We start from the raw sequence: 20,791 nt of genomic DNA, 5'->3' as shown, positions 1-20,791 counted from the left end.
CAGAACATTACCACACAGGCCTCCATGATGGACCACAGAACACAGGAGGCAGAGCAGACCGAAGGCAGTTTTAGCCACTTGTCCCATTGCTTCAAAAAACACCCAGCAAAGCAGCTTGAGGGAGAATGGCTTTGCTTGGCTCACAGATCAAGGGTACAGGCCATCGTGTTGGCAACTAGTCACATGACATCTGCATCAGGAAGCAGTGAGCTTGGGGTGCTGAGGTTCAGATCCCTCCTCCTTTTCATTCAGTCTCTCGGCTGGGAGGAGCCTTCCTACCTTAACCTAACGTACATAAGCTCTCAGAGACTTGTCCAGAGGCTGGCCTAATGTAAATACTCTCTCACAGGGAGGCCCAGAGGCTAACCCTTAGGTAACTCTAGATCCCATCAAGTTGACAGCATTAACTCTCATTATAGGTATTAGGAAAAACAAAACTGTACACAAACGGACACACAGATGCACCACCAGCATTTAGAATGAAGGGTGATACTTCTATTCAAGGGAGTTCCAAACTCAGGCAGAGATGGCAGATACACTGGCCCAACAGCGCCCAGAACAATGTGCTGCAACTTCTAAACCAAAGACCCCTCCCAAAGGTTTAGTCTTGTTGTGCAAGGGTCCTGTATGCCCATGTGCACAGTTCTAACACTGAGTACTATGCAAAGCCTGGACACATGCCACCTTATACTACACATGCTACCCGGAGCCCTATCTTCTAGACCTGCGCCCAGCACCAGTGCAGTGCCCCCTTTGCAAATCCCTGGCACAGAGCCCATCCAGGGCTCTCACAGCAGGGAGAACTTGATCTTTTACTATAAAAGGGAAACTCACTTGGTGCTTCCTTCCTAACTCTGTGGAGATCTGACGCCTCTCCCCAGGCGGCATTGCTGGATTTTGTGAGCCAGTGCCTGCACCCCATGCACACAGGGCAGTCAGCAGGCCTCACACACAAAACGAAAAGAGACTAGAATAAGCAATGGACACTCAGGGGAGCCAAGGCGGATGCTTCCGGAAAACTCAATCTCCTCAAGACATGAATTTCATCAAAATTGGTGAAGAGTGGAAAATTTCATATTGTGCTGCATCTGTCTGAGGATTTCTTTAAATCTTTATTGTAAGTAACTCAAAACATAGACAACACGTGAGTCCCGAGTGTGAAGTTCCTGGAAGAGCTGCTCGGATGTACAGCAAAGGTACATGATTACTAGGCCATACTTACAGTTTAACTCTGCTTAACATGTAAATTGCCAGTGAGAATGGGAGGGGACTGTCACCACCAGCTGGAGTGCAATCAGGTGACAAGGAGAATCTTAGAAGGTCCTTGTCCTTGTTCTACATATAGCCAGATGACAGGAACGCCAGAGCTAGAGTATTCTGTTAAGGCTTTGTTGCAATGAAGAGGATATTCGGCAAGAAATGCAGCATAGGAGGAGGCAGGGCGGGGCTGGGGCCATGGCCGGTGCTCACCTGATAGGTGTCCCACAGGCGGATGGTGCAGCGCAGGGGCAGCTCCCGCATCAGCAGGTTGTTCATCCAGCGGAAGGCAAACTGCAGGTACCTCACCTCGTGCCCGTCCAGATGCCGGTGGACTCGCTCTATACAACACAAGCACAGGCTGTCAGGGGAGCCTGGGTCAAAGGACTAATTCCATCAAGGAAGGGCCCCAGAGCCCACTCTTCAAGAGAACAATTAAGGGCTGGAGAGATGGCTCTGTGATTGGGGCACTTAGTGCTCTTGCAGAGGACCTGGGTTCAATGGCTAGCACCCAGATGACAGACAGTTCACCACCATTTGTAACTCCAATAAAGGGGCTAAAGGAGAGACAAGGAACTGAGCCATCAAGCTTCTAGAGATCCCATCCTAACCCAGGCACCATCCCTCCTGTACACAGACCCAGAAACCTGCTTCTGTCCAGACCAGGCAGCCTCTAGATGCATGACTAAGGACTAAAAACAACTGGGCTTCACAGAGAGCCAGGCTACTAAACATTGTCCCCAAAGTATGGACCCTGACTTATTTAGGGTTACTATTACTGAGATGGAACACCACAAATAAAAGCAGCTAGGGGAGGGAAGGGTTTACCTCACTCAGTTTCATACAACAGTTCATTATCAAAGGCAGTGAGGGCAGGAACTTGAGCAGGGCAGGAGCCTAGAGGCAGGAGCTGATGCAGAGATCACGGAGGAGTGATGCTTGCTGGCTTGTTCATCATGACTTATGTTTTCCTAAAGAACCTAGGACCACCAGCCCAGGACAGCACCACCCACAATGGGCTAGGCCTTCCCCCAACAAACACCAATTAAGAAAATGCCCTACAGCCAGATCTTGTAGAGGTATTTTTCTCAACTGAGGTTCCCTCCTTTCCAGATAATTCTAGCTTGTACTAAGTTGATATAAAATTAGTCCGCACAGACCCCTACCAGCTAACTTTTAGCTACATCTCAAAAATAAGGCTTTCCCAACGACTGAAGGGAGAAGCCTGCCCCGTGCTTGCTGTGCATCTTACAGATGACTCGCTTCCGTGTAAGAATGTACACACTGAACTGCGCTGCTTGGTGGGGACATGTCAGGCCCGCAGGAGGGAGCGATGGGCTGGTCCTAGAAAAGCAAGGCCTCAGCAGGCAGGCAGTCCCTGCACTCTCTGCCCACTGCTGTCCTCTTCTGGGGCAGGAAGCTCCCGGCACTGAGCCAGTTTGGCAGTGCTTTGTCCCCTCAGGGTCCATGTGCTGGAGGCTGGGTCCTTGCTATGCAATGGAAAGAGGTAATGAAAGCTTTAAGGGGTTGAGGATTTAGCTCAGTGGTAGCGTGCCTGCCTAGCAAGAGCAAGGCCCTGGGTTCAGTCCTCAGCTCCTGAAAAAAAAAAGAAAAGAAAAAGAAAAAGAAAAAGGTTTTACAGGAGGTCCTTATGTTAAGGAAGGCTTGCCCTCAGGAGGGACTCAAATGCAGCTCTCACAGAACCCTGGTTGGTTCTCAACAAGGGGCCTGTCACAGAAGAGGAGCCTGGCCATTTTCTGACCTCCTCTTTGGCTCCTGTTCCACAGCGTGAGCTGTTCCTCTCACAACTTTAGCGCCACCATGATGACACATGTCCTCCTCAGAGATGAACTGACGCCAGTGTCCTATGCGTGAACCTCTGGAACCAAGAGCTAACTTAGCCTCTTCTTATCAGTAAGCAGTTGTAGGTATTTCGCTATAGTATCAGCAAACAGGCTGGGTCTAGAGAGAAAGCTTAGAGACTAGGCCCTTATTAATGATGAGAAATAGAAAGCAATTCAAGATCAGTTAAAACACAGTGCATAGCTACAGAACAGAGCTGATGAAAGCAGCCATGTTCCCTCCGGTCGTCACAGAGGCTGGGGTAATGTACTAAGAAAGAAAAGGGCCCTAAGACTTTGAGGAAAGGGACCCAGGAAGTGATATCCCTAAGACCCTCAGGAAAGAACACTGGGTGGAGTGATGGTCCTGAAACTCCCAGGGAAAAATGTTCCTGATCTAAGAAGCAGAGGGACACAGAGGTCTCTGTGTGTTTGCCATATGCTGCTTCTGCAGGAAAAGACTAAGGGCCAGGTCTCCAGGCCCAGCAGGAGGAGGCCTGACCCCATCATGCTGCTGGGCGATGGAGCTGCCTGCATACTAGCTCTTCCAGCTGGTTCCATTACTGCAGACTCTAGAGTCTGTTTATTAATCAAGTCTGGTACAGACCTGCGCAAACAGGATTAATCAACTTCCTAATTCTATATAGGTACATTTTTTCTTAAACAAGACAAAAATTCTTTCCAGCCTGAAATTAGCTGTAGCTACAAAACTGAACTGACAGAAAGACCCAAGGGCTCAAGTGGCTCTTCATCCCAGCAACCTTTGCAGCTCCCAAGGGCACATCTGCTGGGACAGCAGCAGCCTCGGCTGTGGCCCAGCGCACTGAAGCAGGGCGCTGCAGTTGATGTGAAATTCAAATCTGATGAACACTTGCAAACCAGCAGTTTAGAAAATGACTGAATTTACTGAACAAGGTTCTTTCTACACGGGAGCATGAAGAATGAGTTTTCATGAATATGCAGGTGGCTGTTACGGGACCCATAGTCCAAGGGTGGTGGCAGCACTGGGGAGGAAACCCTGGCATCTGGAAATGGTAGGCAATGAGGGCAGTCTGCGGGCAGTGTAGCTGAGGCCAGAGCAGAGGTCCCAGGCAGGCGCCCTGGTTCCACTGCTCACTCCCAGCCACAGGGATCCACTACTATCAGCCTACAGCCGGCCTCGCTTCTACCATCAGCTGCCATGGGGACGTCAGTGAAGGGCTGTGATGGTCTGCATATGCTTGGCCAAGGAGTGGCACTATTAGAGGAAGTGTGTCACTGTGGGGTGGGCTTGGAGACCCTCCTCCTAGCTGCCTGAGGATGTCAGTCTGTTCCTGGCTTCCTTCAGGTGAAGATGTGGAACTCAGCTCCTCCTGCACCATGCCTGCCTGGACTCTGCCATGCTCCTGCCTTGATGATAATGGACTGAACCTGTGAACCTGTAAGCCAGCCCCAATTAAATGTTGTCCTTTATAAAACTTGCATTGATCATGGTGTCTGTTCACAGCAATAAAACCCTAACTAAGACAAGGGGTCAGCAGCCATGCCATCATCCTTTCCTGAGATGGACATACTAAGTGACTGCCAGGTCTTCATGGTTAGACTCAACTTCTCCAAGGGAATAGTTTCCTTGGAGACACAGAGATGGTCTCCTTGGAGACTTTCTGTGTCAAGGAAACAGCTGACCCTGGAAATCTCCACAGAAGATAAGAGAGGGTAAAGAGGAGAAAATGAGTCACCACAGGGACTTGTATCCAGGAGCCACAGCCTCCTATGCTGGCCACATTCTGCCTCTATACCAGCAGCCCACCCACCATGGGGAAGGTAGGAATCTTAGGACCTGGAAAACAAATAGTTCTGACATGCACCCCGCAGGCAGGCAGCACTTTTCTAAGACAAACTAGCCAGAAACTACTCTGAAAAATTAAACACATTTCTGGACGATCTATCATCAGAGTAACCTAGCAGAAAAGCAACCCTTCCTGCCCTATAAAAAGCAGGCACAGGAACCAGAAAGCTGCAACCCCCAGGGATGGCTGACTTGGTAAGGACAAGTTCTACCAGGGGTGCATGATAGGCCCAGGTGTGGGCATCTGCCTTTGCAGAGCACCAATCCTGCAGAATGACCACAACACTGACAGCAATAGTTACTGCTTATGTGCCTATGTAAGGGCACTGGTCTACCCTGCAGAGGAAGGCTTGCAGAGAATCATTCCCCAGAGAGAATACACCCTCTACACCAGGGCTGTCTGCGAAACCAAGCCACTGGATGGCAAGCTGCTCCTCTCCTCCAAGAGCCAAGCAGGACAGGGTTAGAGCCTCTCGGCTATCTATGTGACCAAGCTTCTGAGCACCTGGCCTTCTCTTCTGCTCAATGTGGAACCTTGAACTCCTAGGAGTTTGCAAAAGGGCAAAGGCTACACTCATTAGGTGGTGAACCACAACATGAGATCATCAGGACTCCTGTGAGTATCGGTGTCCAGGGTTCTAATGTGTGGGCTAAGCACTGACAGATGGAATGCTCAGCTTATAAGCTGCCTGGACAGTATCCTTGACCACAGGGAAGCCGCCATTCTTCACTGACCGCATGCTACTTGGGAAACGGGTAATGAATGAGAAAGTGGACCAGCCACCAGCTCTCCAGCCAGCTTCTAATGTGCATAATGAGTCTCTGACAGGGCCGCCTCCTATTCTAAACATAGTGTAAGATAGACCGCTAAATACTAGGCATAACTTCCGACTTCTATACATCAGAACTGCAAACATGTGTGCTGAAATGACTCTTCTCTCTTGTTTTATAAGTGACTGTGAGCTCATGCTCTCTCACTGATAAAGGAATCTGGTCAGCAATAATTCCAAAACCAGAATTTCTATTTCACTGGCAATCCAGAGTCAAGCATAATGAATGAGTGAGCAGACATAATTACTATCATCTTTCAAGCCAAAATGTCCTGTGTGGCAGGGCAAGGTGCACTGCTGTAAAGTCATCAGAAGGGACAGCAGCCACAGCCTGCAGACCGCTCACCTCGGTGCTTTCAATGGTGGGTCCATAAGCTGAAATCCTGCAGAAAGCATCTAGTCTTCTGGACTGCAAGTGCAGGTAAATTATGTAAACACACAGCACCCTGGAGCTCCCGCTACAGGTTAGCAGTATTGACACGGGACCAGGCAACAAAGATTTATTTGTGGAAAGAGCAGACACAATGGCCCACATTTAGATATCCAACAAAGAAATCTTTCAATCCCTGTGCTTAGCTGAGGGCAGACTGAACACCGCCTGCATTTGCTGGGCCTGGCTGGAAGGAGCTTTGATTAAAGGGAAAGATTCTGATCAGCTCGTCAGTTAGGAGGATAAAAAAAGCACAGAAACAAGAGCAACCAACGCAGTCGAGGCAGGGCCTCTGCACGACAAAGCTGCTTCTCTGCCACAAGAAGAGTCGGGTCCTAAATGGGTGCTGCACCCAACACACCAGCCAGCTGGAGGACCTGGGCACATACCCTGCATCACAGTGACAGGAGGAGAGGCCAAACCAAGGACAGGAGAAGAAATCTTGGTGGCCAATTTCAGAAAATGACCAATCACTGGAGGTGACAATAGCAGCAAACACCCTCCCTGAGAAAACAGCCAGGCTTCCTCTCAGCAAGGCCAGCGAACCAAGTGTGCCCAGTAGAGTGTGCTCAGAAAAATGACAAAAAGGCTGGAAGTGGGAGAAGATTCAAACAGATGGCTTACAGCAAGCAAGGGCTATGGAGTCACACAGGTCAGGGCTGTGCAGGCAGGACCATAGAGATCAGGGCTGTGGGGATCGGGGATTTGAGGACCAGGGTTCTGAGGACTAGGCCTGAGAAAAGCAGGCTGCTCCAATCAACAAACAGGAGTAGACCTTCCGAGCTCAGGGCTCCAGTCAAGGAGGGTGGCTCTTGCTCCTTCTTGGCCTAAGGGGATAGAAGAGCGAAGCAAGGCCCCCGGGGATGGAAGGCTGGGTTGGAAGAGCCTCTGGGCCAGCCCTGAAGCTCAGGTCAGGCTCAGTTCTGCTCCTGGAGATTATCTGGTTTAGGAAAATCTGAATGCCCAGGAACACAAGTGACCTGTACTGCCACCTAATGAGCTGCAACACTTCCGACAAACACGTCACTACACTCTAGGAATGGCCAGATAACTTCCTCAGGAAAAAGAAAAAAACATTTTCCTCAGAAATCGTAATGGAAATCAATAGGAAATGAGATTTATTTAGAAAATCTTAACATCATTTCAGAAATGTGCAGATCAGGCAAGGGAGAAATCCCAACATTCCCACTGCTGCTCCTGAGCCCAGGCCTCAGACCAAAGAGGCTGGAAGGGTTTCCTGCCCCTCACACTCATCCCAGGAGCCCAGGAGGCAGATGAGAGCCTGGTAAATTATAGCCTCACAGAGGCTGCCCTACTGTGTGATGAGCAGCTCACCAGTCCCTGTGCCAGGTCCTGACAGGCCTTGAAAACCTAGCCTGTCTCTGTCATACTAATCAAGTTCCTGGCAGGTTCAGACGGTTCTGGGGGATGGGGACTGGTCACCTAAACCAGGAGCCTTGCTAGACCCTGGGAAGGAGAGGGAAGCTGGACTGTGAGTACCACTACATATCCAAACTGTATGCCATGGGAGTTCTCCGGAGCTGGCTTTGTGGAGATTCTTAGGAGGTCAGCACTACGATTCAGTGGAGAAGTGTTGGTCCTGATGCCACAGGGGCAGGCACAGAGCTCCCTACAATAGACTCTACCCTATGCATCTCTTCATTGGGTTGATCCTCCTGGCCCGTGCCCCCACAATAAAACTGGGGTACTTCCTAGATCTAATGAGCCACTCCAAAAAGCTAGCTAGCTTTAAGGGTTGAGGACATTGTTGAATTCTGAACCAGTCAGTAAGAAATGGACATTGCCTAGGTACCAGAATATGGCTGGCATGTGGGAGGAGAGTGGCCATGGTGACCTCATCCTATCACTTGTAAACTGACTCTAATTCTAGATGGATAGCATCAGAAGTATGGTGGCCACCAGGCTAGGCATTCAGAGGGTAAATACACTCCATCAAATGCCCCAATGGGCATATCCCCAGCAGACCTTAGGGTAGAAGCCAAATGCATTCCTTCAAAACAATTCCTCCAAGGGTTATTTTAACAAGGTCGTCAAGGCACAGGACTGCTGTCTTCTTAAGGTGCTCAACACAATGAGTCGGTGAGGCAGTCAGACCCGGAAAGCACAATGTTTCAAGGCAGGCAAACGTAACATGGCCATTTCTGCCCCAGGAAGGAGGCGCAACATACTCAGGCCTAGGCCTTGCAGGAAGGAAACAATACCTCTCATTCTTGGGACCCCAGTGACCATGAGCCCAGAATATAATCAAGCCTCCTGGCAGGCTGCATAGCATCAGCATGGATCTGACACCCCAGCACACAGTCTTCTCAGCTCAGAGGCATTAAGGTCTCTGTTTTGACAGTAACATAATCTAAAATACAGGTTCTTCTAAAGCTACACGGAGCTAAGCAACTAGGCATTAGATCACTCTTGCTTCACAGATGTGCTCATAAGCATCTCGATAAGCCCCTCCAGGTCAGGGCTATCATCACACCAGAAACAACCAAACAGGTTTGGGTGGAAAAGGTGGCGCTGAGTTTCCTGAATGCCCAGCACTCAGTAGGTCTAACTGCACTCTCCATGACAGATCAGCAACGCCTGCAGAAGAGAAGCAGATCAGATGACAGGGTAGCTAGAAGGAAGCTCCAGAAGACTTAGTTCCTGACTCCTTTCCATTCAATGTGTCGTTTGTGTGTGTGTGTGTGTGTGTGTGTGTGTGTGTGTGTGTGTGTGTGTGTACACACGTGCATGTGTGCGTGGAGGTGGCTTCCTCAATCCCTCTCTACCTTATTTTTTGACAGTGTATCTCATAATTCAACTGAGCTAGCCGGCCAGCGAGCCCCTGACATCTTTCTGTCTCCACTTCCCTGTATCTGGCATTGAAGTTATGCACTGCCACACCTAGCCTTGATACACGGCTTTATATAGGAGGGTGGGAGTCTGAACTCAGGTTTTCATGCTAATGTGACAGGCACTCTGCCAGCTGAACAATCTGCCTAGGCCTCATCTCATACAACCCTCAAGAGATGATACTCTAAAGATCCGAAACTGACTGTAGCATCTGGAAGGCAGCTCTTCTCACTTTGGATGGAAGCGTCTGAAGAACACGTTTTAATTTTGATATCTATCCAAATCTCCTTATGCTTCCTGGTGTGGATGGCTTTCTTTTCTAAGAATCGACTCCAATACCTAACATCACGCACAAAGCCTCTGTTCCTGTAAGCTATAGACCCTGAGGTTTAAAGGGCCTCCTCCATTCAAGTTCACTTTTTAAGGTGGAAAGGGCATGATGCAAGTTCCTTAACATAGTGTGTGTATTCTGCCAATGAATTTCCTTCCCGCCTCTGTGGAAGTCAATTGTCATTACATGCAGCTCCCTCCAAATGCTTTTCTATCCCAGTGCTCTTTGGCTCAGTGTCACTAATGCATGACCTTGATCACCCACCACTCTTGAATTCAGACAAACGTGGACCTAGCGTGTTGTTCATCTTGCTGGGTATGCCCAGGTATGCCAGAGTCTCTGGATCTGCCTGAGAACTACAAGATCAGTGTGCCCCTTTCTACAGAATGCAGGCTGGGATCTTAACCAGGATTGAGCTGAATATGCAGTCAGTAAGGGAAAATGTTATTTAATACCCTGACTTTCCAAGTCTACGGGCAAGACTGGGGCATTCTGGATTTTCTCAGTTGTAGTTTTGTAGCCATATTCTGTTTTCCTGATAAATTTCACATTTCTATGCTATAGTAACCAGTGGTGTTTATTCACACTCATCTGCTACTGTCTATGTGTGTACATGTGTGTACACAGGCACTCAAGCTGGAATGCGCCATCCACATCCACCTGGTTAATTTTGAGACAAGGTCTCTTGCTGGCCTGGAACTAACTCACAAGTAAGCAGGCTGGTTGGCTAGTAAGCTGCAGGTATCCCCCGTCCCTCCCTCCAACACTGGGATTACAAGCACACACTGCCATGCCTATCCTTCTCCTGTGCGTTCTGAGTATCAAACTCAGATGCACCATCTGAGCGATCTGCCCAGCCTACTCAATTGCTGATTTCTTCATGCTATTACACAGAAACATTATTTCTGTGTGCTGGCCTGGTGTCCTGAAGTTTCACGAAACTCTCCTCCGGGTTCTAGTCAGTTCTTTCGTTGCTTCCACTAGCTCTCAAAAGATGGAGGGGTTTCCTTTCTCCTTGTGCAGCCTGGGGGCATCCATGCACCGTGTGTGCTTCCATTTGCTGGTTTTGCCTCTGTGCACTGGCTGGACTACCTGTATGCGTGCTGAATAGCAGTAGGGAGAATGAACAGACCTAGAGAAGCATTCAGACTCACACTGCCTGTATGAGTTCGGCTGCAGGCTTTTGCAGAAACCCTCTGGCAGAGTTAGGAAGTTCCCCTCCACTCCCGGATTACTGCTGGCTTTCATTAAGAACGAACACTGGGCTTTGTCAAATGCTTCTCCTGCACACACTGAGATAATTTTATGGGTCTGTCCTTTTTTGATATTTTAACATAATGGACTATATCAGAGGCTTTTCCAACAGTTAAATCAGCCATGCATTGGAGGATACAGCACATATCACAATGATATATTATTCTTTTAATGCCGTGTTTGATTTGATTTGCTAAAAGTTTTGTTCAGTTATGTTCACAGAGGATACTGGTCTGTAGTTCTTCCTTTAGAAGCACTGTTTAAAGTTTGAGAATAAGAGAAACACCAACCTTATGGAATAAACTGGGAAACACATGCCCCTGTTTATTTTATTTTCCCTGTAGCCCACGTAGAATCCATTATTCTTTGCTGAATGCTTTTCAGTGGAGGCCTAGAGTCTTCTTTGAAGGAAGATTTAAATTAAGCTCTGGCTCATTTGCTTTCAAGATCTGGGGAAGTTCAGAACATCCCCCCTTTCTTCTAGGACTAGCTGGATGTGTCATTCTGTTTGTAGAAAACTATACATGTCTTATAACATGGTCAAATGTGTGGGCGACAGTCCCCATTTCCTTCATGCTTAGGGAACCTGCACAGCCTCATATTGGCAGTTTGTTTGTTTGTCTGTCTGTTTGTTTGTTTTCCCCGAACAGTTAACTATAAGCATCTATTTATTAACTTTTTCTAAACAAGCTTTTGGATCCACTCCATGTGATGGTTTGTATATGCTTAGCCCAGGGGGTGGCACTATTTGGAGGTGTTGTTGAAATAGGTGTTGCCTTATTGGAGTAGGTGTGTCACTGTGGGCTTGGGCTTTAAGACCTTTGTCCTAGCTGTCTGGAATCCCATATTCTGCTAGCAGCCTTCAGATGAAGATGTAGAACTCTCAGCTCCTCCTGTATGATGCCTGCCTGGATACTGCCATGTTCCCGCCTTGAAGACTGAACCTCTGAACCTATAAGCCAGCCCCAACTAAATGCTGTCCTTTTAAGAGTTGCCTTGGTCATGAGGTCTCTTCACAGCAGTAAAACTCTAAGATATTCTGCCTAACTACCCACCCCAGCTCCTTAAATCGGGAGTTGAGATCCCTGATTTGATAACTCAGGTCTCCTTCAGGAATGGTTGTCTAGTACTATGTGTTTCCCTCTACCCACTACATTGTCTGTGTTTGATGAATTCTGTGCTGCTGTATTTCTGCATTTTTCTGTTCACTCACATCAAAATACCTAATGCCCCTTGTGATTTAGCCTATGGGCTACTCTCGCTGGGTTACTTAAAGGGATATAGATTGATTTAGAACTCATTGGGCATCTCCCAGGTAGCCTACAGATTCTACACTAGCTCCGTTGTTCTCAGAGGCATATTGCATATTTATTAAATCCTCTCGGCCTCCCTGAGACGTCCACTGTGCAGATGTGTGTGGTAAGATATACACCCTGAGAACTCTCTGTAGGTCAGGCAGGTGCAGCTTACTGACAGCGCTGTCTGGGTGCTGTGTGCCCTCACTGGTTCTCTGTCTACTGTCCTGCTACTTAAGGAGAAGTGATCAAACCCTGCAGCTATGCCACAAAGACATCCACCTCTTAAAAGTTTGGGATTCGGGGTTGGGGATTTAGCTCAGTGGTAGAGCGCTTGCCTAGCAACCGCAAGGCCCTGGGTTCGGTCCCCAGCTCCGAAAAAAAAGAAAAGAAAAAAAAAAAGTTTGGGATTCAGTGCTGAGTATTCTGAAACTGTCAGTTCACGCGTTAATACCTGGTAATGGGAGCAGGTGACTGACTTTTGCTCTTATAAAATGACCACTTTGTAAAATGTTTAATGTACTGACTATGAAGGTTTCTATAGCATATATGTAAATACGTATATAATTATACTGCATAAAAGCTTATATTCTTCACTCTGAACTCTAACTTTGAACAGTAGCTTTCACTTTGTTTAGAGTGTTGTGAGATCATGTTATTTTTAAATCACGTGTCTTTGTATTTAAGATGAACTTCTTTCATCAATCGCATAGGTCAATCCTACTTTTTAGTCCAGTCTGACAGATCTGCCTGATGATTGGCATGCAAGGCCATTGACATGTGCTTCTCTGCATGCTGAGCTGGAGCACAGAGCATGGCCCCTGGTGCTCCATTTGTCCCATCATTCTCTGCTCACCTTTCACAGTCTTCCTGTCTTCCTATAGTAAGTACGTCAGCCGTAGGATTCCACTTTGCCTCCAGTACAGCTCTTGAGCCACGCTCAGCTTTCTTGTGGCCATACAGTTCACAGCCTAGTTGCCTGTCAGTTCACCTTTGTGTGTTTTGCACAGCCTCTCATACAGTATGAGGTCCTGTGACACCAGTCTGTCCCTCCCCGGCCAGCATGGGGCTGTGCTTTCCTGATTCTCCTCTGTCTCTCTCCACATAGCAGTTGTCATTGTCACTGTTTCAGTTTTAACTTTCTAGTTCTTCCTGCTCTCTTTGGGATTCTTTTACTTTTTGGTCTAAAAGTGTTCCCTCTGCCTCTGTTTCTGGGATGCTTTTTTCTGCCTAGCAACGTTGGGGTTTTCCTTCCAGGGGGCAGAGCATGTGGCTCTACTGCATTCGGTCTGAGATGCTCCTAAGCCATCTGCCTGGGCTGTGACCTTGTCCAGTTTGCTTTAGAGTTTTCTTTACCAGTGGGGCTGAGCACTCTGACTATGAGGTGACTCAGTCTGACTTGCTTGCCTCTAATGCTCACTTTGTGCTTGCCTCCGAAGTTCTCAGAACTTATTAGCTTCATCCATGTTTTCTAGAAGGCCAGTACATTTCTCCTAGGGTGTTCTCCCTGTTCCCCTAGAATAGATACCAATCACAGGTACACAGTCTGTACCTTCCTTGAGACCACATGTCACCCCATCGTCTTCTTCCTAGTTCTTTCACACAGGGGCGGAACACAGCCCCTGCTGCTGTGATCAGGAGCTTCTCCAGAGTCAAACCTCCCGTAACCCACACAGTGTGGTTTCCATGTGTTTCACTGAAGTCTTCCATAAACTCAGTGGGGACCACTCTGTCTCTCCTTGACTTGATCTCTATTTCTCCAGTTAGAAAGTCAAAATCACAGTCTCAGTGTCCCTGTCTAACCAGTCCAGCCCCTGAGTAGGGTAGGGTTCAGCTTTCACTGACATCTGGCTCACTGCAGTTCCCTGCACCACAGCCTGCACTGCCAACACCAATGCCACCACAGCCGAAGCCCCAACCTACCCACCCACCCCACCCCCGTGCCCTTGGGAGGTGGTGCTGGGTCTCTGGGCTTGTTTGGTACTGACCAGGTGACCTCTTGTTTTTAAGTTTTCACCCACAGCACTTTGATTCTTTCTTCGTGGCTTTGGGTAGAGGGGTGCCTGGGTCTGTCCCCTCGGTGCTAAGGAAAACTGAAGTGGAAACTTAAGGGTTCTTTGGAGTCAGTTGTGTTGGATGGCACTTTGCTGGGGCAAACACATCAAAGAGTGTTTTCCTGAAGTGGACACAGGTGAAAAACTAAGGCAGACTCATGAAGGAACATTTAGCTGAAGCAGACAGGAGAAAGGATGATCTGCTAAAGCAAGCACGTGAAAGGACTCGTGCAGAAGGATTCTCTGCAAAACAACATGCATGTCTGCCTTACATTGTGTAGATGAGCTCTATTTGTCAGGAATCCATGCATGTGCTGAGGCAAGATAAGTGCTAAGGCAAGACACATAGAGGACATGATGTTTGGAGGGTGTAAATAGGACTCCACAGAGTGGCAGACAAAGCTTGGCTTGCTGGTGCAGGTAGCTGTGCAATGCTTGTGAGTCTTTGCTGATCTGTGCTTCCCTGAGAGGGGCACAGCTAAGAACTTCCCCTGGCGTTCCTCCTGGTTCCTCCTGGCCCCTCCTGGTCCTCCTGGTTCCTCCTGCTGACTCTCACCGAGGATGAGACCTCACTGTCTCTGCTAGGTCATGCCACTACTATTGCTAACCTGACGCTACCAAACTGATCTGCTGGTGTATCCGTGACATGTTTGTAAGTGGACTGAGCAGCCACTAACCTGTGAACTAAACTGTTGATTTCCAGACAACACAGATGGGATTTGCTCTAAAGAACCTTTCTAAACAGGCCCACTTCCCTGTATGCTTTCTTTTACATTACCTCTAGTGGGTAGTGGGTTGCAAGGAAGGTTAAAGCATTTAAGAACCATCATTAAAAATAAGGTTTATAAAAACTAAAGTAACAGAAAACGGTTCTGAGCTCTGCTCAGTGATCACAAGTGTGATGCTCATTCTTAGCTCGGACTTTCAGGGACGGACTCCATCTCCACACCGAGGCTTTTGGCCTTTCCTCTGTATCTATCCTGGCCTTTCCTCTCAGCTTCAGCCCTTCCTCAGACTCTACTGCCTGCACAGAGATCACTGGGGTCTTCGTGGGTTCCTCCTTGTTGTGCCCAGAGAGACAATTGCCACAGACTGATGACAGGGAAGCTTTGTGGTCCAATTTTGAAGTAGGGCTTCACAAAGCTGCAAATAGAGGTGGGTTTTCATCCAGAGGCTGTCCTGAAGAGACCCTGTTTGGTGAAATCCACTTGCTTACAGCTGTATAACTAAAGACCCAAGCTGTGCTGACTATTGGCTGAGGTCACCTGCAGGTCCTGACCTGACCACATGGGCTTCTCCAACCAGCTGCTCGCCTCAGGAGCAAAGAGCATACCCAATACCATTCTGCAAGGCAGAATCCTCAGATGACGTGATGAGAAAGTGCTGAGTGCTCCCACCAGCACTGCCATCAAGACCTAGGTATCACCAGGACTACAGAACAGCTGATACACAAGAGACAGGAATACTACCACACAGGACATAGCTCTACTAACACACCACCCTAGGGTCTGCCCATCACGTTCTCTTCGTGCCTGCTCCCCTCTGCAGCATGGCACAAAGGAGGGAGCTTGACTCACCAGAGTCCAGCTCATAGAACACCCAAGACTGTGAATGAAAGAGAATCAGGGCTACTCTGCCAGACTGGCAACTCCGAACAACAGGCTAAGGCCTAACTAAACTGAGGAAGACACAAAAATTCCCAGCCAAAAGAGCATAAAAGCCTAGACACATGACAGATCAGCTCCTCAGAGTCAACCCTAACATGGCCAAAGTGAGGCTGAAGCAACCATGTTCTCAGGACACATACCACCTCTGCTGAACCAGCCTGATGCTGGGAGCACAGCCACCACAAAACATTCTAAGCTGCAACCTAGACCCAAGACCTCCCTGTGCCAGCTTTCAGACTCAGCACATCACAGCCCCGCCCACTCCTGACTTCCCTGCATCCCACAGAGCCAAATACCTGGAGGATGGAGGATGGAGAATGGACAGGAGCATCTATCTGTAACTACTATGCTGGCCTTGGTAGTCATGGTACCTCACTGTAAGACTGGGCACTTTTCCAGATTCAGGACCAAAAAAACACAACATAGGAAAAGATTTCCATGTTAGCAAGAGGGTCAATTGTGCAGACAGACCAGCAACTGCAGGGTGGATGACTCGAGACAGAGAGGAAGGACCAAGGCTTATGAAGAGGGTAGACAGGTGGGTGGGAAGGAGCATCTTCAATGCACTACGTGATAAATACCCACATGGAAGCCCCTAGCAGTACCTGAAGTTCATCATTCACTTTCTACAGTGAAACTGGGAGCCCTGAGGGTTAGGCCCTTCTGTGAAGACCCAGAATGGCAGACCCAGATCCAGTCACATGAAACTCAGGGTCACCAGAGATGATGGGACACATATGCCATCCTCAAACTGCCAGCATCCAGGAGCATAACCTCACATCATAGTCATTCTTGAGCAGTCTCGGTGTTTGTCACCACCCCCAAAGCCACCAACTAGCTGAGACATCATCAGAAAGCTAATCACCCTGCAGCTGTTGGTCAGCAAGCCAAAGACCCTCCAAACACTGAACTCCTAAGGCCTTGTTTTATAAGAATAAAAGTATATTTGAGAGTTTGCTATAAATGTCAGTCCAAGGGCAGCATCCGTCATGGTCATCATCACAGCCAAAGGCCTCAGAGGCACAGTACATAATTCTAAGAGGAAAGAAAGATCTAGGGCTGAAAAACTCCACTCTGAGAATGGGGGACGGATGGCTCATGGGCTGGGAGGGAACAGGACCTTCAAAATATTCATTTGTCTGTGGTACATCTACACAATGGAATATTACTCAGCTATCAAAAACAATGACTTTATGAAATTCGTAGGCAAATGGTTGGAACTGGAAAATATCATCCTGAGTGAGGTAACCCAATCACAGAGAAACACACATGGTATACACTCATTGATAAGTGGCTATTAGCCCAAATGCTTGAATTACCCTAGATGCCTAGAACACATGAAACTCAAGACGGATGATCAAAATGTGAATGCTTCACTCCTTCTTTAAAAGGGGAACAAGAATACCCTTGGCAGGGAATAGAGAGGCAAAGATTAAAACAGAGACAGAAGGAACACCCATTCAGAGCCTGCCCCACATGTGGCCCATACATATACAGCCACCCAATTAGACAAGATGGATGAAGCAAAGAAGTGCAGGCCGACAGGAACCAGATGTAGATCTCTCCTGAGAGACACAGCAAGAATACAACAAATACAGAGGTGAATGCCAGCAGCAAACCACTGAACTGAGAATAGGACCCCCGTTGAAGGAATCAGAGAAAGAACTGGAAGAGCTTGAAGGGGCTGGAGACCCCATATGTACAACAATGCCAAGCAACCAGAGCTTCCAGGGACTAAGCCACTACCTAAAGACTATATACATGGACTGACCCTGGACTCTGACCTCATAGGTAGCAATGAATATCCTAGTAAGAGCACCAGTGGAAGGGGAAGCCCTGGGTCCTGCTAAGACTGAACGTGATTGTTGGGGGGAGGGCGGCAATGGGGGGAGGATGGGGAGGGGAACACCCATAAAGAAGGGGAGGGGGGAGGGATTAGGGGGGTGTTGGCCCATAAACCGGGAAAGGGAATAACACTCGAAATGTAAATAAGAAATACTCAAGTTAAAAAAATTTAAAAAAAAATAAAAATATTCATTTGTCCTTGATCCCACAGGCCCTGCCACAGACCCCTGCCAATGCAGCTACTTAACTCGCGGGTGAGAAAGTCCACCCTTTGACCATGAGAAAGACAAACCACATAGACCCTCTCCAGCAGCCATGAATAGGAAGGATGCTGGGGACATTTCAAAAGCAGATCTGATGGCCTACATTCAGGCCAAGACTTTTCTTCTTGAGGTCAGGGCAAATCTCTGTATTTGGATGTTTCTTTCTACAACGTAATTAACTGGTCTCAGCTCAGCAATAAACCCTGAAGATCAATCTCAGCATGGGGGCCACAGAGACACCATCATCTGGTCCAGAGCTGGCCGGGCTTCATTCCCTTGCACTTTATGGCCCATGGTGGACACGGCCGCTTCCAGGTGGTAAACACTGCACACTTGGTGCCCATCACAGTTCTGCCTCCTTGTCCCAGAACATCTCAGCGGTTGGAAGAAAGATGCGGGGGCAGTGAAGAATCAATGCCAAGGAACAGCAGCCTGGGTCTCTGTGTGGTCCTGGTCTTGCCCTCCCACCTTGCAGTAACTGAAGCAGTTTGGCTTTCCCACAGCCATGAAATAGGCTGGGTGAGGGAGTGAGATACCTGAGGGCCTTTCTTTCTAACCATACTCCTTTGCAGCTGTGCTAACTATGGCCTGGGGAAAGGGCTCTCAGAGCAACTATTAACATTCTGATGTAGGACAGAATGTCCTCTGCAGTCACAAGCCAACTGCCCATCAGCATAAGGCCTTAAAATGAGGGAGATGGGGGGAGCAGACCTGTCCTGCAGGAGATTTATGTATGGCAGACCAGAAGGCCACATGTCCCAGGATCCTTGGGGCACCCTCATTCTACAAGTGGGATGACAGACTGACCCATGATGTTAATAGAGCCCTCAACTCGTTCTGGAAGAGTACTGAAGATAAGCTTGTGCTGGGAAGGAAAAGGGAGAGGTAGCAGGGCCTCCAGAAAGCAGTGAGTGAAGGAGTGCCCCAGGACAGGCTGCTCTCCAGGGTACCGCTTTAAAAGTGGAGATGGAGAAGATAGGCTGTTGGCCTGAAACCATGATCCCAAGACAACCATATGGACTGAAGCAATCAAAGAGTTGTAGCAAAAGCTGGTAGAAGAGCAAGCCAAAGAAAAACCAAAAACATTCAAGCATGGGGACTGGCTCCAGGCTCTCAGAAGGAGGGAGGCCAGAGAGCCCTGTGCTGGTTCACAGAGCCTCCAAATCAGGTCTTGAGAGCAGGGATGTCCGAAAGGAACGGAAGGACAGACACCATCACTGTCTCCGCGGATTCTGACGGTATAAGCAGGAGAGCATGGCACGCCACCCAGAGTGATGCCCATTTAGGAGGAAAGCCAGGGAGCCCAAGGGACCTGCAGGTAGACGGGCATGCAAAGACACAACGACTAGGACACAGGGACACCATCCTCAGGGGAATATGAGCAAGCACTGCGGCCTGGCTCTTGCCTAGCCCTCCACTGCGCATGCTCCTGAGAAAGCCATGGCCTAGGGCTCACACATGGCTTCCTCTGCCCGAGGGAACTTCCCTAGGCTGTGACATGGCCCTATAGGACCTCATTTACACATGTGCTTTCCAATCAGCTTATCTGCATGTCTCAAATGGAATACCATCATCATTTCCAGTTTGGAATCAGCCATTCTGAGGTCTAATGAGGCTGCACACTGGAGACGGGCTGCTGTGTAGCAAGAGGCGGTCACAGTGAGGACTGCCCGGGCCTGAACCACACCGCTGATTTATTCTCTGCTCTCCGACTGCTTACCTTGTCGGGGTAATAAAAATATTTTCACTCAGCTGGTAATAAAACTGAATCTAGTTTACTAGCTGTAACTGAGTCCTACCTTGAAAGAATAAGTCAATTTTAACCTTACAATGTAGTCATGACAGCTTTCAGAGAAATTTCATTAAAATCACATTTTACTGGAATTAAAAACCCAAGAAAGGGAAAATGTACAAGGAGATAAAGCCATTTAACAGGTAGAGGTAGGACTGCTGTTCAGCAATAAGTTCTAGTGTTTTCTTCCTTAAGGAAATGGAAGCAATATCAGTAAAAAAAAAAAAAAAAAAAATTGACCACAGGCCCCTCCCCAGCTCCCAGCAGTAGCCTTTTCTCTAACTGGTTATTCAGGAGCTACACTGCGTGAGCCACTATAAGCGCCTTATAACTCTCTTGACCTCACACACAGGACAAAGGAGAGGTCACTAATCTATGCTACTAGCAGGTGATGGCAGGTGAGCTAACCTCCAGAACTGAGGCTGAAACTCCCTACCACTGGACAGGGAATGAGACCCAAAGTGCTCAAGGTTGGTTCCTGGGCAGGTCTGTAGGCTTTTCTTCCGGAGCACTCAAACTAGTCTCCAGAGCCCAAGTCCCTACTTTAACTCAATACCCACATCTTTCCTGACACCCAGCCTCTAAACTCGAGGGATCTACAGTCCGTCTACCTGGAGCTAGAAGTCAACCCATCCGTTGCACTTCTGCCAGTTGATGGGGTGCTAGCCTACTTATTCTTCACGGCCAGTCTCTCCATCCCATCTGCATCCAGCACCAGACCACACTGGTTCCTGCTGCTACACGCAGTCACAAGAAGCACTTTCTGGGAGACAGGCTGCCAGTTACTCACAAAACTGTGAAGCTGCCCTGGTCCCCTGATGCTGCTGACTCCACGGGTGGGCTGTTTCTCAGGTAGCCGGTAAACTAGAGTCTGCCTCAAATATCAGCAGCACACAGCCTGGCCCTAGATATAGATGCAACTTTATAAGGGGGGTCCCACTCCTTGGGGCACACCGAGTACCTTCCACAAAACTATACTCGTCTGTCTGTATCTGGCCCCTTCTAGGATGTGAGCGAGAAGAGCAAAGAAAATAGCTCTCATACTTCAGCATCTCAGCATGTGGTCCACACACTGAGGCAGGGCTCAGCACGTCACAAACTTCCAAACCTCTAAGGGATTTTATTTCCTTAACAGTTGTTCTATCAGAACTTTCTGGAACACATAGCTTCGAGTGCAGTTTTAGCCAGCACAATCTAAATTCTTCAGCACTTTTGGTGTCTAAGACTGAGCAAACTTCTAGGTTTTGTTCCAAA

At 48.4% G+C, this 20,791-nt stretch overlaps 1 protein-coding gene across 6 annotated transcripts in view; it reads right to left on the bottom strand.

Annotated features, from left to right (window-relative positions):
* Tbc1d22a (TBC1 domain family, member 22a) overlaps positions 1 to 20,791 on the bottom strand; it is a 287,645-nt gene that overhangs the window by 104,653 nt on the left and 162,201 nt on the right. For all 6 annotated transcript variants that reach the window (XR_015624388.1, XR_015624387.1, XM_087559126.1 and 3 more), the window contains 1 exon segment: positions 1,471 to 1,598. Coding sequence is in view for 4 of the 6 variants with exons in the window: in XM_087559126.1 (XP_087415252.1) it covers positions 1,471 to 1,598 (128 nt within the window). In the remaining 2 variants the exon portion in view is untranslated.

Source organism: Rattus norvegicus, chromosome 7 (genome assembly GCF_021556685.1).
Source record: "Rattus norvegicus strain SHRSP/BbbUtx chromosome 7, alternate assembly SHRSP_T2T, whole genome shotgun sequence".
Classification (NCBI taxonomy): Eukaryota; Metazoa; Chordata; class Mammalia; order Rodentia; family Muridae; genus Rattus; species Rattus norvegicus.
The sequence above is the reverse complement of the archived record's forward strand: the minus strand, read 5'-3'. Positions and strand labels throughout refer to the sequence as shown.